This window comes from Aquila chrysaetos, chromosome 5, assembly GCF_900496995.4.
Source record: "Aquila chrysaetos chrysaetos chromosome 5, bAquChr1.4, whole genome shotgun sequence".
NCBI lineage: Eukaryota > Metazoa > Chordata > Aves > Accipitriformes > Accipitridae > Aquila > Aquila chrysaetos.
In genome coordinates this window covers 49727586-49743422 of record NC_044008.1, presented here as the reverse complement: position 1 = coordinate 49743422, position 15837 = coordinate 49727586, and the positions used below count along the sequence as shown (strand labels likewise).

Genomic DNA, 15837 nt, shown 5'->3' with positions numbered 1-15837 from the left:
CGTTGATTCAAAAGCGGCCGCGTCCTCTTTGAGCCGTATTTCACTAGCAGAGTCTGGACTGGGGTTTTCCCTACTTCACTGTAGCAGCTATTGCATCTTTCAGAATTAACATCGGCTTTCATACAAGAGAAAAAAATGCAATGGCTGTGTTGAGCTCTCGGTCTCTCCAGCTCCCCGCCCATGATTTTCCCCTCCTGCCCCAGGCAGGGCAGCGGGCAGCTCGGCCTCTCCTCACCCACCAGCAGCTGATTTCCAGCACTGAAGGCGAGGAGAGGCTGAGGCCAGTATCAGCGGGAGCATGAGGAAGGCGAACTCGCTATTGAAAAACCTAGCAAGAGAAAAGACCTCAGCTAACGGAGGGACCCCAGGCCGTTGTACCGCTCCCCCCCACGCCCCGGCCTGACCCCCGCGGTGCCGCCTTGCTCTTCCCACCACGCTGCCCGTGGCGTCGAAGCCCCCCGCGGAGCCGAGGTAACTCGTGCCGAGGGCCCAGGTATTTTCAGCGAGTAAAATAAACCCGGCTCGCTTCCTTCGCTGCCTGAGGTACGCGCGATGCCGGAGACGGGCTTTCCCCAGCGGGGCTGGCGGCTGGAGCCGAGCCGCAGAGCGGGGGGGGACGCTGGGACAAGCCTGTCCTTCCCTCGGTGCCGGCTGGGCGGCCCGGGGCCGCGGCAGCCCCGGCTCCGGCTGAGCCCCAGCCCCTGGCGCTGCCTGTGCCGGCGGCGAAGGAGGAACGGCCGGGCCGGGGCCGGGACCTGCCGCAGAAAGGGGCTTTTTAGGGATTTTCGGCACCATCCGGAAGGTCCCGCCCCCTCCCGCGCCCCCTCTTCTCCCCCAACCCCCATCGCCCCGCTCTCTGCGCGCTGAGGGCGCGTGAGCCGGCGGCGGGCGGCGATTGGTTGCGAGGCTGCACCTCGGGGGCCGCCGGGCCGCGGCCGCCCGCCGAGCGCCATTCACGGCGCTGCCCGCCTGCACGCGCCGAGCCTCATTCACAAAAAAAACCCCCTTCATTCATAAAAGCGGCGGCGGCGGCCGGGGCTGCGACGGGGGCGGCTCGGGCGCTGCGGAGCTGCTGCCCCGCGGCTCTGCGGGAAACAGCGCCGGAGGCGCAGGAACATTCAGTTGTTTCTGGATTATGGTGCTGAAGGACTTTCCAGCAAGCGTTAGCGAGACTGACGCCGAGAGCTGCCGGCGCTGTACAGTATTTTTCTTAAAATACTGGGTTTGTGCCTGACCGCGGGGCAGGAGCGTTGCGGCGCAGGGATGCTCTGCGTCTTTGGGGCGGCCGACGACGGAAATGCAGAGAGCTGGGCACCTTACGGGGTTCGTGCCGGTCTGAAAATGTGTTTGAGCTTGTAGCTCTCTTGCTCTGCTTTGTGTGGAATATGCTTGAGCTTTCGCTGCAGCCAGGACTCTGCGATTAACGATGCTGCAACTGTGAGTCTCCAGAGCTAGGTGGGATTTAGTGCCTGGCTTGAGGCGGCAGTGAAGGCAGGTTTGGGTAGCGGCTCTTCAGCTTAAGCTGCTGTGCCGCTGGTGTGCTTTCCTGTATGCCGCTTTTATTACTGCTTACAAAATACCAGATGTCCGTGCCGTTTTAAGCGTCGTCCGTTGAGGAAAATAAACCACTTGAGAGGGAGTCAGCAAAAATATCCCGTAGGTTTCTGTTTTTAAAATGGTTTGACTTGCTTGATTTCCATGTAATTTATCTACAAGAGCCAATTTATGCAAGAGTATCCAGTTACAGAACTGCCAAGGCTATGAGAGAACGCAGCAGCCAGCAGAGCCTTGGTGGACACGTCCTGTATGTAGGGTTATTCAGACATCCAGGAATGCTGCACAGGGCTAAGTACAGCCGATTCAGAAATGATTCGATAACATCCCTAGATGAAGGTACGCAAAATACGTCTTTAAATATCAAAGGTTCTTCCTCCTCTTCCCATTCTTCAACGCCTAATTTACTGACGGAAGATGTCTCCTTGGGGCCCCAGGACACCTGCACCACCCTGTGCACGCTGATCCCCCGGATGGCTAACATCAAACTTGCCAACCCGTCAAATCTGCCGGGCCTGAAAAGCTTCTGTCTGGGAACGAAGGAGGTGCCGCGAATTAAACTCACGGAGTGTGTTACCATCCCGAGCAGCCCAACCTCGCCTGAAATCAGCTGCCTCTCGGCCTCTTATCCACAGCCTGACCTGGACAAGCTGGCCCTAACCCCAAAGCCGGCGGGTGACTGCGCTGCGCGGGCAGCTGAGGAGGCCGCCTCTGCGGGCAGGCAGGACGGGAGCCTCGCGCAGAGCGGCGAAAGCGTGGGGGAGCCGGGAACGACCTATGGCGTGCGGGTGAGTACTTCTCACAGGGTTTCCGTTCTCTGACAAAGCAAACTGCTCAGGTGGCTGCAGGGTGACCTCCGTGGTCCCGCTCCTGGACTCAGTGCCCCGAACCACTGACTTCTCCCGTCTCTTTCCTGTCTCCTGCCCTAGGTAGGGCTGTGGTGTTGAACTGAGGGAGTTAAAAGGACCACAGCCGCTCCCAGAGGTACCACAACATCCATTTCCAAAGGACTATTTTTAGACTCTCTGAGAAGTGCAGCTGAGCTGCAATTCAAACAGGGCTTGCTCCGGTCTGAAATGCATGTCGGAGGGAGAAGGAGGCCCACGAAAAGGGCTTCCCATGCCTCGCAGAGCAGCTCCCAGGCACTAGGTGCATGCTGGCCCACACTGCTTATGTATTTGTCATGGAGGGTGTGGGAGAGGTGCTGGGACCGCTGCTGCTGCCCAGAGCACCTCTCCCCTGTGCCTCCTGCCCTGGGAGGTGAGCGGGCAGGACGCAAAAGCCGCCCTCCTTCTTTGATGCTATAGGGCTGTGTCCGATTTTCTTGGTAATGATGATGTACAGAAAACCCTGCCTGTTTCTTCAGAAGGCACCCTGAAATAGCCTTCCTGGGTATTTTTCATGTTGCGGACTGGGGTTGGTGGGTATCGTCTTTTAATTAGCAGTCAGTGGCCAAGAGGAGACCATGCCTTCTGGGCTCGGTGCTTTCGCTCCCTCCACCCCTGCCACACCTGGGAGCTTTCTAATTTTCTTTTCCTCCCTGGACTTTATATTTCTGTGGCCAGACCTTGCCGTTTGCTAGCTGTTGCTTCCTCTCTACGCTCTGAACCTCTGACCCCACACATTTTAGTGCTTACGCTTCATCTGTCAAAAGCACTCTCGGGCAAAAACTGCCTGCTGCTTGCATGGAGGGAGCCAGCGCAGACCATGGGGAAATGGCAGAGGAAGAGGTCTAAATCTGCTTCAGAAATACTCATGTAATGGCTGGGCTGGCCAAGGGCTCCTGTAGCTCTCGCAGCCCTCGCGCCTGTCCCTGACATGCAAGGGGGGCCACAGAAGCAAGCCGTACAAGAGGTTATTAACCAGCATTTATTCCTCCCGGTGGGCTGCAGTTGGGGTGCTAAGAGAGTGTGCGTGTAAGCTCTCAGTTCGGTGTGCGGGAAGTATCAAAATGTGCCAGAAGGAGTAAAAAAGCTGTAAGCCATGCAAAATTTACGTGTCCTGCGTGATGTTTCACAAGCAGGGAGGTCTAAAGAAAGGTGCAAGGCCAAGAAAAATCGATTAGTCCCTTTCTAAATGCAGGAGGAGGGCAGGCAAGTCAGAGGGCAGAAGAGCAACATGGAGGGATAGCTGTGTTCACATCTCCCCAGGCAGGAATGAGATGCCTGCCTGGCGTCCAGCAGCGGTAGCACAGCTGGTTTGATGGGACGTTGGCTGAAAGGTGATGGTGTCCCAGCATGGCACCAGGTGCTGTGAGCAGAGCCGCAGGAGGCCCTGGGATGTTCACCTGGGGTGCAGCAGGTGGAGGGAGGGGATGCGCTCTTTCATCGTGCTGCTATCTGTCCTTTTATGTTTACTTTTCTTTAAATTCTAGTACTAATGTGAGCAGTTGAGGTTTTGACACCAGGAAGCTGCTAAAATGGATGAATGAGCATGGAGGGCGTGACTTACAGTGGCAGCGCAAGGGCCACCGCAGCTCCAGGTGCTACGCTTTCGGCCAGGCTGCAGAAAGGCCCGTGCTGGCAGATGGCATCATGATGCCCAGCGCGCGCTGTGCAGGATCTGCCTCGTGTGCTGCGGTTTGAGCAGTGCCCAACGCGGTGGAGCTTGTGATTAAGGCTTTGGGGTACCTATAGGGATTCAAATACTGGAACGCTAACACCTGAGGTACACTTAAAGACCTCAGTTTCTGACATGGGGCAGAGATGAAGAAGTGCAGGGGGAATTTCCCAGGTTTCTGTTGTGGCCCAGGGCTGAGAGCAGAGGCACCAAGGTGTCACCTGCCAGGGACCACATGAGCAAGAAAGGCAGAAAAAAGAGCAAAAAAAGAGAAGGACTTGATGGGGAGGTCATGTGAAGCGGGGAAGGGCTCGTCCCCTCCTGCTTCTCCCCAGGTTGTATTTCCAGTATGGTTTTCTGCTGGTCTTTCTGGAAGTCACCCTATTTCATGGGGAATGTCTCTGAAGGGGGTCACTGGCAGGAGCCTCCCAACACAACAGGGAAACGTTGTTTCCCTGCATCTTTCCTGCATCTTCCCACTGCTGTTGCTCCTGTGGCTGTGGGGCTGCAGGGCCCAGCCCCAGAAGAGCTGCAAGAGCATTGCTGACGTGTCCTGGCCAAACTCTTTGCGTTTTTTTCAACCAGCCCCCTTAATAATAAGCAGGTCAGTAAATAAGTAGCCTGGGGGTTCTGAGGCTTCTACAGCAGAGTACAGGCAGGGTGCTTGTTTCCCCAGGGACTACGAAGCTTCTCCGGGAGCTGGCGATTGACCCTCAGACGGGCTGGGAAGCGGCCAGGGGCGCGGGGCTGCAGTGTGGCAGGAGTGTGGTGCGGAGGGATGGTCTCGCCCAGAGGCAAAGCAGGGCCAAGAGGCTGAGGGGCCGGGTAGCCATGGGAGCTGCTCTGAATCCTTACCCCAATCCTTACCCAATCCTCCCAATCTTTACCCCCTCGCCTTGGCCCTCACCCTCCCTCCTGTGGTGTTTGGAGACACCCGCTGTTCCCACGCAGCTTCTCGCACCCTGTTAGGGTATGGGATCCTTGGGATCTCCCCGAGAGACCATTTTAGGAGGAAGGTCAGGTCTACGTTACGGGGACTGCTGCTGCCGGACATCTGTGGCCTTAAAAGCTTAATTGGAGCCTGAAGATGATTTGGCGCTTATGTGGAGAGGATCTACAGTTATTTTTGAAAGGCAAAAATATGGTGAAGTAATTAAATGCCTTAGGGCAGGAGCTGTCCCCTACAGACTGGAGTGAGGCAGAAATTGTCTTTCTGGGGTTGGTTTAAGAAGAGGTGATGCCGGGCTCATTGGGCCTCCCTGGGAGGCAGCTGCAGCCGTGTGTGACTGGTGGTGACAGGGCCCCTGTGTCACGGCTGTGCGTCACCTGGGCTCTGGTGGGGAAGCCGAGACCCATAACAGCACCTGTTCCCCCCGAGATGCTTGTGCAAATAACAAAGAGCCCAAATATTAATATTGAAATAGGAGCCCGGACAGCTCTGATTCCCACAGTGTCATGTTTCAAAACATACTGTGTACGCAGTTTGCTGCAGTGTTTACGAGGTGGATATTTACCTTGTCCGTGTTCACATTCTATCTGTTACATGCCTTCCCACAACGCCACCCATCTGGAGCTGAGGTTGTCTCTGAGTGGTGCACATAGTGGCCACGGCACTCGTGTATCCCGCCGGTGTTCGTTACGGCTGTGACGAGCCTGAGGAATATTCCAAGAGGCATTTGCTGTCCTTGCTCTTGCTCGTTGGGGAGTGCCAGGGACGTGGCCACTCCTGAGCAGGAGGATAAAAGCTGGGTCTCAGGATTATCCTGCACCAGTTGCCCCTCTGAGACCAGCGAGAATCAGCAGGATGGTGTTACTGGACCTAACATGGAGTAAGGCTCTGTGGCTGAGCTTAAATCAATAATGCACAAGTCTTTGAGAGATGACGTTCGGATTGGTTTAAAATTGTGCTATTTAACTAAAATACAGAAAGGAAATGCTATTGCCAGATGTTTTAAAGTATAATGGTATTATAATGAAATAATACGGTGCAGGTTGTTTACAGCATCCCTTGTCTTAACAGAGTTTTAGCAATATACAGGTTGATCCTCTGCTAGGTATGGATGTATACCATCACACACACACACACATATATATATATATATAAAAAATCAGTTGCTTGTCTCTAGAGTAAAAGGAACCTGACTACTTCTAACGTAGGCATTCAGAATGATATGAAGTATGCCCTGAAAGAGTGCACGTGGGCAGCCGTCCCCTGCGCAGTCCTTCTGTTGTCCACGCAGGGTGCGACAGGTCAGCCTGCAGCAGCTGCTCCCTGCCTCTGTGTGGGGAGGGGGGGTTCAGGGCTGCCCTTTCCTGGTCCCAGGGAGCTGCCGGTGCCTCTCCCACGCTCAGGGCCGGGAAATAATTGTGGTATTTCAGCTGCAGCCACATCCCTGGCACACGGCACCCAGAGAGCTGCTCTGCATCTTGCATCTCGCCCGTCTTAAATAAATAACTACAGGCGTAGGAACAGCCGGGGCTCTCGCAGGAAGGAGATGGGCTCTGGTGATTCACGGCTTCGGAGCCGCAGCTGTGAATCATGAGCCGGGGGCTCGGGGCTGTAGGGTGCTGGGGCAGCACTTGCTCCGGCGGGCTGGGGGGGGCCGGGGCGTGTGGCAGCCCCGCAGCACCCACCGCCGTGCGTGCCTCGTCCCCCCGGCTGCACCTCTTGCTTTGTCGCAGCCGGGAGCACGGGACAGGACGGTTTTGAACCAATTCTGTTGGAGCCCTGGCCTGAGGACAGTGCTGCGGAAAGTGGTTTTTCAGCACAAAAGTAAAAAGAAAAGGAAGAGATGTGTGTGTGCGTCTGTATATTTACAAACTTTTCCCTGGGTTTTTTCTCAAAACGGGTTTAACAATGGAACACCTGTGAATGAAAAGGTCAGGCTTTTCCGGGAAAATTTCCATTTATCAAAAGGCGTTCTTCATCACAAAAAGCCCCAGCTCGCTGCCCCTTAGGGAAGAGGCCGTGCTGCACGGGCAGGAGGTGCGGGACAGACCAAGGGCCGGCCTGTCTGTCTGCACTGCTGCTGCTAGAGGGAGGAAGATGAGAGCAGGGCAAGCACATGAGGAGAGTTAGGCTGGCAATGACAAGCCACTAGTGGATTTTTTTTATGTGCTTGATGGTCTTTAATGGGCTTTTTTCTTCCTTGAAGGTGTTCAGTCTGGTTTTCAGCCCGTTCTGCCCAGGTTTTGTGCTGTGAGGAACGAGTCAGTCGAATCTCCTGCAGGGCGCAAACCCAGGCCAAAGCTCTTCATTAGCAGCCTGACTGGTGGCTGCTAACGGCGTTACGTAGCACCGACCCCAGCCTGGTAAAACGCTGCTGTGTGTTGCAGGATGAGCAGCCGAGCGGAGCGGCCGGTCGGCAGCGTGGTGCAACCTGTGAGCTGACAGGAACGCCGTGCCACTGCCAGGGTAGCCACAGTAGTCTCTGCTTTCCAGCGGACACAGTGGCTTTTCAACCCCAAAGCCACCACAGGCAGCATCTAAGGAAGGGCTGAGAAAATTTCCCCACCAAAACTACAGTGATCTGTGCCTTGCTCCTTCCCCACATCCCTGGCTGGCTCCCGGCGTTGTCCGTGGAGGGAGGCCAGCGCCTCACCTTCCTGCCAGGGCAAGAGCTGAGGGATCTCAGTCGCATCAGGTGTTGCAACGCGTGAGACCATGTCCCGGAGCCCGGCAGCCAGCCACAGGGAGGACAGCACCATGGCTGTTACAGGCAAAAGTCTTTTCTCCTTGGTGTAAAAGGCAGAGGCCTGTCACCTTATAACTCCAGTGCCATCGTCCTGCCATATGCTGGTGGCTGCTGCTCTCTTCTGCCCAGTCTTCCTTCCCGCCGGATCCATCGCAAGCTGGAGGTGAGTTATTCAGGCAAATCAAAGCGAAACGCTCCCGCTGCTCTGCAGCCACCTCCCCTGCATGGCAGAGAGCCGTGGCCCCCCCCGGCGGGGCAGCACCCACCCCAGGCAGCCCTTGCCTGCGAGAAAAGACGGTTGTGGGAAGCTCAGAAGTGGTTTCCCCCTCATTTGAAAAGCGCCTTGTTAAACCAGTGCTGGGAAAAGAAATGCGTGCATGGGAGTCGGATCCCTGCCATGCTCATGTGCACACACGGCACCGCTGCTTGTGGCTGGTTTCTGCCCAGGGGTCTGTGTTATGTTTTTAGGGAATTTGAACGTAGTCTCACGTATGTTTGGACAGAGGCTGTTTAGCAGCAGCATGCTACCTGACTGCTTCTGCGAGGAAAGCATGTCGCTTGGATTTTTTGTTAGTTGGCTGTGGGGTCTGTAGGAGCTGCTCTTGGCATTATGCATGAATTAATGCCTGTTAACTAATAGGTAAAATTGCAAGGCTGCAGCTGTATTGTTTAATTAGGAGCTCCGCGTGCTGCTTCCTGTGTCATTCCTGCGGGTGAATCACTGGCTGTCATTCAAGCTGGAGCTGGAGCCACTAGCTGCGTTATGGCAGGGAATGAAATGAGACGTGGGTCTGGTTTAGGGGGTGCCTGAAAAGCTTATTCACACAGGCCCTGCCTAGTGCCTTCACATCTCCTCCCACACAGTCCCTCATCCTGTTTGCAGTCACTCTCCATCATCTCTTGTAAATAGATGTGAAAAGATGTGTGCATCTTCAGTAACCGCCCTTCTCTCCCCTCCCCGCTCCCCCCGCCATCCTGGTGGCGTGGGGAAACAGCAGCCAGCCGTGGATCACCCTCCGGATTCAAACACTAAGAGACAAAGCAGCCCCCAGTGCTGATGCTCTCCCCAGCCCTTTGGAGGGAGACAGGGGACAGCTTTGTGCACGTCGCCTTTAGAGGAGCCGTTCCCTTTCCGGCAGGGGCCAGCAAGTCTCCTTTCTCTCCTGAGAGCTGTTGCTCGTCCTGGCAAGAGCTCTCCATCCTGCTGCTGACAGATCAGCGGGTTCAGCATCTGCTTTCATTGGCGACGTCAAGTCTTTAGCACTCGCGTTGTTTCAGTCTTGGCATTTTATTTTTCTATAGGTAGCTGAATTCTGCAGTTATATCTATGCTTGTTGCCCTGAGCTGGTTACAGCACCCTTGTGCCTGTGTCCAGCTTCCCCTAGCAGCTCAGTGAAGGCGAGCCGTGCCCCTCTTTGTGGGGCTTTGGGAGATGAACCTCTTTTCTCGGACACCACCTTTGAACCCTCGGTATTGCTATCGCCATGTTACAAAAGCACCTGGCAGATAGCTTGGGCTGGGGCAAGGGCTGTGCGCTGCTGTGACTTCTTCTCCCTGGGCACTGCAGGAGGGCACCCGTGGCTGCTGCCCTGCTGATGCTTTAGCTTGACCCTCCCTGCAGCAGGAAAGTGGGAGCTGGCCTCGACCCTGCATCCCTGGACGAGCCCACTAGCTTTTTGTGGGAGCTGCTGTTTGGGATATACGGGATGGGGAGTAGGGGCACCACCTGAACTGGAGTCTGGGCGCTGGAGAAGTCTTGAGACAGCCGTTGCCCTTGTCGCCTGCCTTCCCCTTCCTATCATACACCAGTCGTACTGCTTGTCGGACTCAGCTATGGAGGGGTTAATCTTTTCCTTGTTTATTTGTTAATTATTCTTTCTTCCTCGGAGAGTGTCTTTTGTTTTCTTGAATAGGCTTCTGGTATCCCATTGTCCTTTTATGTGCTCCATGGGCTTCTCCCAGCTCTGTGACCCCGACTTCCTCTGCCCCAGTCCCGAGGCATCCCCCTGCCCAGGGCTCTGCTGGTTCTCTGTAGCCTCCTACTGAGATATGAAGGTTCAGCCATTACTAACTGTGCTGGTTTAGATAACCAATGGCAGCTAAAATAGATGAGAGATGCAGTGAGGTGCCATGTTAATGCACTTTCCTACTCAGGCTTTTAAAGGGAAAAAAAAAAAAAAAAGGTCTTTTGTGAATCATTGATAAGTTCAGCTTCACTCAGGGTCACTTATGCAAAAACCTAATATTGATTTTTCATCTTTGCTTAGAGTAGCTTCCCACGCATCTGTTCAGGATGCAGTGGGGACTCACTTATCAGCATGTGACTCACCTACTCCTCTAAATCTTTCTGTTTTCAAGGATAGAGGAGCAGCCAAACAGCTCACAGGATGCTTGACCTTATAACATAGGATCAGAGGTCACCATTGTCCTCCAAGCTGAGGCTCTAGATGTATTTTCCATGTTTGCTTTGTTCCCGTTAAGCAGGAATATCTTTAACAAGTAAGATAGCTCTCAGAGTCCTTTACAAAGTCATTAAATGTTGATTAGGGAAGCAGTTCTGCTAACCCTTCAGATTCTTATTGATGTCCTTCCAGGTCTCTGACCTAATTCTGGAGTTCTCCCAAGGGTTACATTGCTATCTGGAAAGAAACCAAATAGGGATAATACAATTGTTGTGGAATCCCTGCTTGACTGCACACATAACGTTCTCTTTTTAACACACGCATTCATTTCTGAAAGTCTCCAAAGCTGAAACAGATACCTAAATCCAACCCCCTCTGAATGGACCAGCAGAAATATAATTTCACAGGCAAAGTGAGGCAGAGGAGGTAAATACAGTACCTTTCTCTGGACAGAGAGTGCTTCCTCTGTCCATTCAGAACAAGAGGACAGAGCATGCGTGTCCCTGCCTGAGATTTCCAGGTTATCTGCTGTATCCCAGAGGCTTTGACTTTCTGCAGCAGACGTCTGCGCAGGCAGGCTGTCTCTGCAGCCCACGGGCACTGTGTGAGCACTGCAGGATGCTCCCCAAAGCCCTTTTTCCTCCAGGAGAAGTCGTTGTGGAAGAAGGGGTGCAAACTGAGAGACCCAAACCTATGGCAGCCATGTGAAATGGAGATGTTGGAGCGTGTCAACATCAGAGAGATGGATATCAACAGAAATGCTGAAGGAATTAGTAAGATATGTTTTGGAAGAGGTAAAGTCAGTGGATAGACTTAGCCTAGCCCACTTCATTGAGATGAAAATGTTCCATAGGTTTGTACATAACATCAAAGGAGTTTATGGGCTGACATGCCATCACATTCTTGATGTTTCTGAAAATTAGTCCTATGCAAATTCCAAACGAGTATAGAAAAAGCCCCCAGCTCTGCCCCATGCAATGGAAGTGTGGGAGTCAGCCTCTAATTTAACGCAGGTCACTTTATAGCACAGGCCCTTAAGAGTTGCTGCTATGAGCTGGAACTGCAATGCTACCTCCTTCATCCTCTGCAGAGGTTATTTGTCATCGGACGTGCAGCAGCATGGAGCCAGTGGTTTTCCTCATGCCTAGTAATGCCTCCCACTGCTCTGAAGGGACATTCAGCTCGTCTGCACGGGGGCTCTGAGTGCATTGGTCCCGTGGGGCTTCCAGAGCCCCTCTGCTCCTGGGGAATTTCCCTCCAACATTCATATATTCCTCCCAGCTCAGTGCCACGGGCTAATGAGTGAGACTAAGCAGAACTGGAAAAAAGGGGTGTTTGGATTTTGTATCCCCACAGTGCTTTACCTTTTTTTTGTGCTATGTTGCTGAAGGCACTGGTATCTTTACTGCTCTTCTCTATACTTGTCAGTAAAACAAGATCTATTTAGGAAGCAGCTTTAAGATGGCTGATTTGATTTTCCATTTAGACTGTGGTTCTGCATATACTTAGTGGACTGAAATCACATTTGCTTCCTTCTGTGATCCTCCTCTTACCTGTGTGCTAGGTATTAACAAAGTCCTCCTTTCTCTCCGTTTTCCCTAGTACATGGGCTGTATTGAAGTGCTGCAGTCAATGAGGTCCCTGGACTTTGGCACGCGAACGCAAGTCACCAGGTAGGTGGTATCAAACTGAAATTCAGCCCAAGAATGAAAATCCCTAGTGCTAATTTCTGTATAAAGCCAAGGGTGCGTGCCAAGCTCTGAAACAATTTTGAATAGGAGTTTGCGTGTTTTGTTTTGTTTTTTTCCCAAGCGATGAGTTGAATTATTTGATCATCACAATAGGCTGTTCGCATTGGAAAACGGCTTGTTTCAGCCACAGACCTACTTTCTCTCCCAATTCTTGTTCTGGGTGCAGAGAGCCTCCCTCTGCAGTCACAGCACGGTACAGAGAACCCCAGCTAGCTGGGTACCGGCAGCAGCCAGGCCATGCACACTGGGCTCAGCGCTGCCTGCACAGCTCACCCGAGACACGGGGTAAATCTGCTGGTGCTGCCGTGGTTGTGGGTGGCCGAGGCGGCGAGCCGGGATGCTCGCAGGCCTCTGCCACGCTGCTTCACACCTGACGCAGAAAGTGCCGTCGGTCCCTCAATCTAGCAAGGTCATCTAATGAATTTTTATCAGATGCGTGACATTGCTTGACCCCATCTGCACCAGGGCCAGGCTCAGCTGGAGGCAGAGTCACAAGGAAAACATGTTGAAATACAGCCATTTCCAACTGTACTGCAGGCCTAAGTTTCCAGGCTGCAAACCAGAAAAAGATGAATATTTTGCTCTCAGATACAACTGAATGTGGTTTAAATGTGGAATATTTTGTGGTCTTTTGAGAAGTTTGCAAGTTCTGTTGCAGATTGCTGCCAGTTGCTGGGTGTAGATTATTAATATATGCACCTGTGGGGTTGGTGAAATGTCCTGTCAGGATCAGAAAAGCCCAGTTTTCTTTTTACGTTTATTCTTGTAAGTCTGTCAGTGCAGGAGTGTTTGAGTTTTCAAAATGAGCACCCTCTTGCCAGCTCAGAGCGCTGCGTGCTGCTGGGATGTACTCACGGTCCAGCAGCCAGGACTAGCGCACTGCCGGGCAGCCCCGGCAGCCACCCGGCATCCTGCCACCTCCAGAGGCTTTTTGGAGGGGTGGGTGTGTGCAGAGTATTTTGGCCCGGCCTCAGACCTGTTCCCTCCTCCCCTCAGCTATTTTTCTGGCATGGTTCATGCTGAGGATGCCAGGAGTGTGGTTGAGGCTTCCTGTGCCTGCCCAACTCTTCCTTCCTGCTGGTGGATGATTTACAGATGCTCCTTTGCTTCCTCAAGTGTTTGTATCAAAGAAATCCTGGAGAAAGGAAAGGAACATGAAGAGATAAGTGTTACTCTTCTACCTATTGGTTCCCAGACTTATCAGCTAAAAGGAAGAAACTGAAAAACTTGAGTCCTTAAATGCCTATATATCACACTCGAAAGCTGCCCGATTTGTTTTGTATTCAAAATCAGCGGTTGTTGACATTTACAATCAGCATAAGCACGCACTCACCCAGTTCCTGCATGTGCGTATGGAGAAGTGCCTGGGATACAAATATACTTCCCTCAGCCTAGTCGTTTACCAATCAAAAAGAGCCATGGAGTACACTTAGCCCAAAGCAATCAGCCCGGCTCATTCAGACCAAGCCGCTGCATTCTTCAACAGCCTTGGCCAAAGAGCGAGGTTATCTCCCATTTGCAAGACACGGAATATGTATGCTGCTACACCTACAAAACAGAGCTTTGGATGGTTTGTCTGGAAAATAATGAATATGAATTACTGTGTAACAAGAGCTTGCCAACTTAAATTTGGCCCAAATAGTAAGGTTTTGTTAACCAGAGCTATGTGAAAACTTAACAATGGAAATATTTCTATCACCTAAAAAAAAAATGCCACTGCTGACCTTAACGGGCTCTTTTGTGCGTGAGAAATTCAAAACTTAAACTGTTTGCAAACCGAATGCTGAAGTGCTGAGCTCATGCATGCAAACTTTAAAGTTTGATTGATTACAAGCTGACTGGAGCGAAGATAACATTGATTATTCCCCTATTGTTCTCCTGGGGGAGTAAGTTTATAGATGGCATGCACAATGTACCAACCAAGGAGTTATTGGAAATGATCCCATTTTAATCATCTCTGTTGTTTGTACTGGGGGTAAAAAATATTTTTACTCCGATGGCATTTCACTAAACAAAGAGGCATCTTCTGTTTTAAAGTGATGTAGAAAGGGTCTCTAATTATGTCTGCTCCCTGCCTTGCTTTATGTGTATTTGCATTCTTAGGCTCCTGATCTCTAAAATTAAAGCTATTATTTACCTATCTCACATGAATGTTGGAAAGATCAACAAACTTATGTTTGCCAAAGTGCCGCGAAGAGTCGAAAGAGATGAGCATGGAGGATTAATTTTCTAGTTTCTTGCTGGACTTGCATTTTCACTCGCTTACCAGGCACAGGGTTGGGGAAGGCAGAAAGTGGCCTCTCCAGCGCTATGAATGACCACGGGGTGCAGAGATGCCGTATGGCCATCAGGCCAAATGACCACAGCGTAGCAAGGGAAGGGCCAGGCACTGAGGTGCTCTTTGCCCTCGGTGGCTGTGCGGTGAGGAGATTGGCAGAGGAGATTTTGCCGCAGCATTTTGCTCTTCCAGCTCTTAGGACATTCCTCCCATTTTGCAGAAATTTGTGATCCCAAACTCCGTGTAGATGACAAGAGTAACACCAAGAAATAACAATAAGGGTAACAGGTTCCTCTCCTTGAGAGGCTTTGTATTTTTTTGAATGGTCACCCATAAACGTGCTGTGCTGTGCTTGCTTTTTTCGGTACAAGATGTGTTCGGGCTGTCGCCCTTGTGCTGTCGCAGGTCCTGCCTTTGCTGGACCCTGATGTGCACTTCCCTTGTCCAGCCCTTCAGCTCTTTTCCTCTTACACATCTCCCACTTCTGTTAAATCAAGCTTATTATTAGTCATTGTATTTGGGCATTTATGGGAAAGGGGATTCTGTATCTCAGATCAGGGCATTAACTTGCAAACTTGAAAATGGTCAGGCAGCGAAGGGCAAAGGGCGTCTGAAACGTGCTGCTGGGGAGGGCTGGTGGAAGAAGGCTGACTTTGTTTGGAAGATTAATTTCAACTTTGTTGAGCTACACAATCCCTTTCTGTTAGATAGTGTAGGCAGAGCCTTAGATGCTTAAAAGCAAATCTTCAACAGCATGCTTACTTGCTTACATCAGCCCATCTCTCATGTTTTTTGCTCTCATTTGGGGGAACAATAAACAAAGCGGCTCACTGTTACTGCCAGCACGGTGCTCTCCCACTTCTGCATGCTTGGGGAGGAGTGGGGAGGAGTGTCTGCTGCAGGTTTCGCTCCAGAGGTGCAGACCCAGAGGAAACCTGTGGACTGTACAGCTGAGCTGATCTAAAGGCTTAGGGATGCCAAAAACGGGGCTGTCCTTGTCACTCCCTCCTGCTCCAGCGCTTGCTGAGCCCTTGCCAAGTGGCCGTAGCCTGGCTGGGTGGCTGGCTGTTAACCCAGCGAGCAGAGGGAGCAGTGCCCTGCGGGGCTGGGGGGCTGCCCCCAGATTTTGGGGGGAGAAAGCAAAAATTCGCTGTGCCACTGGCTTCCGCAGCACTCAGCTGCATGGGGGCTGTGGCACTGTCCCGGTTCAGTGCATCTCGGCCCAGGAGGTGGGGAGCTGCCTACAGCTGTGTGCTCAGGAGCCTCAGCGTCCCAGTCGAAGAGGGATGGTCCTGCTTCCCCATCCCACCTCCTGGAGCCCACATCGGTGCCCCCAGGGAACTGTGCCAGCCTTGATCCTCTCTGAACTGCTGCCCGGCAGAATAACCCCTGGGAAACTCTCCCTGCAATGGATGGGCATCTGCTGGGGCCAGGAGCAGGACCTCTGCCTCTGCGGTAGGTCTGCTACTGGTGGCAGCCCAGGGGACCGAAGTGCTTCAGAGTAATATTTTTCAGGATGGTGAAAAGAGCTGACCCAAATCTCTTCCATTCACTATGGAAAGTGAAAACTGTGTCAAGGAAACAATGACCAGTTTTTG

The 15837-nt window shown here is 52.4% G+C and overlaps 1 protein-coding gene across 5 annotated transcripts in view; it reads left to right on the top strand.

Moving 5' to 3' along the window:
- Positions 1–996: 996 nt before the first annotated feature.
- SHC4 (SHC adaptor protein 4) overlaps positions 997–15837 on the top strand; it is a 34429-nt gene continuing 19588 nt past the window's right edge. For 2 of the 5 annotated variants that reach the window (XM_030015526.2, XM_030015524.2), the window contains exons 1-2: positions 999–2342; positions 11813–11883. In XM_030015526.2, coding sequence (XP_029871386.1) covers positions 1761–2342; positions 11813–11883 — 653 coding nt within the window. In that variant the 5' untranslated portion in view covers positions 999–1760. Of the gene's footprint in view, positions 2343–4411; positions 4718–7778; positions 7972–11812; positions 11884–15837 lie in introns of those variants that run through there. The other 3 variants (XM_030015525.1, XM_030015527.2, XM_030015528.1) reach the window with 3 other exon arrangements.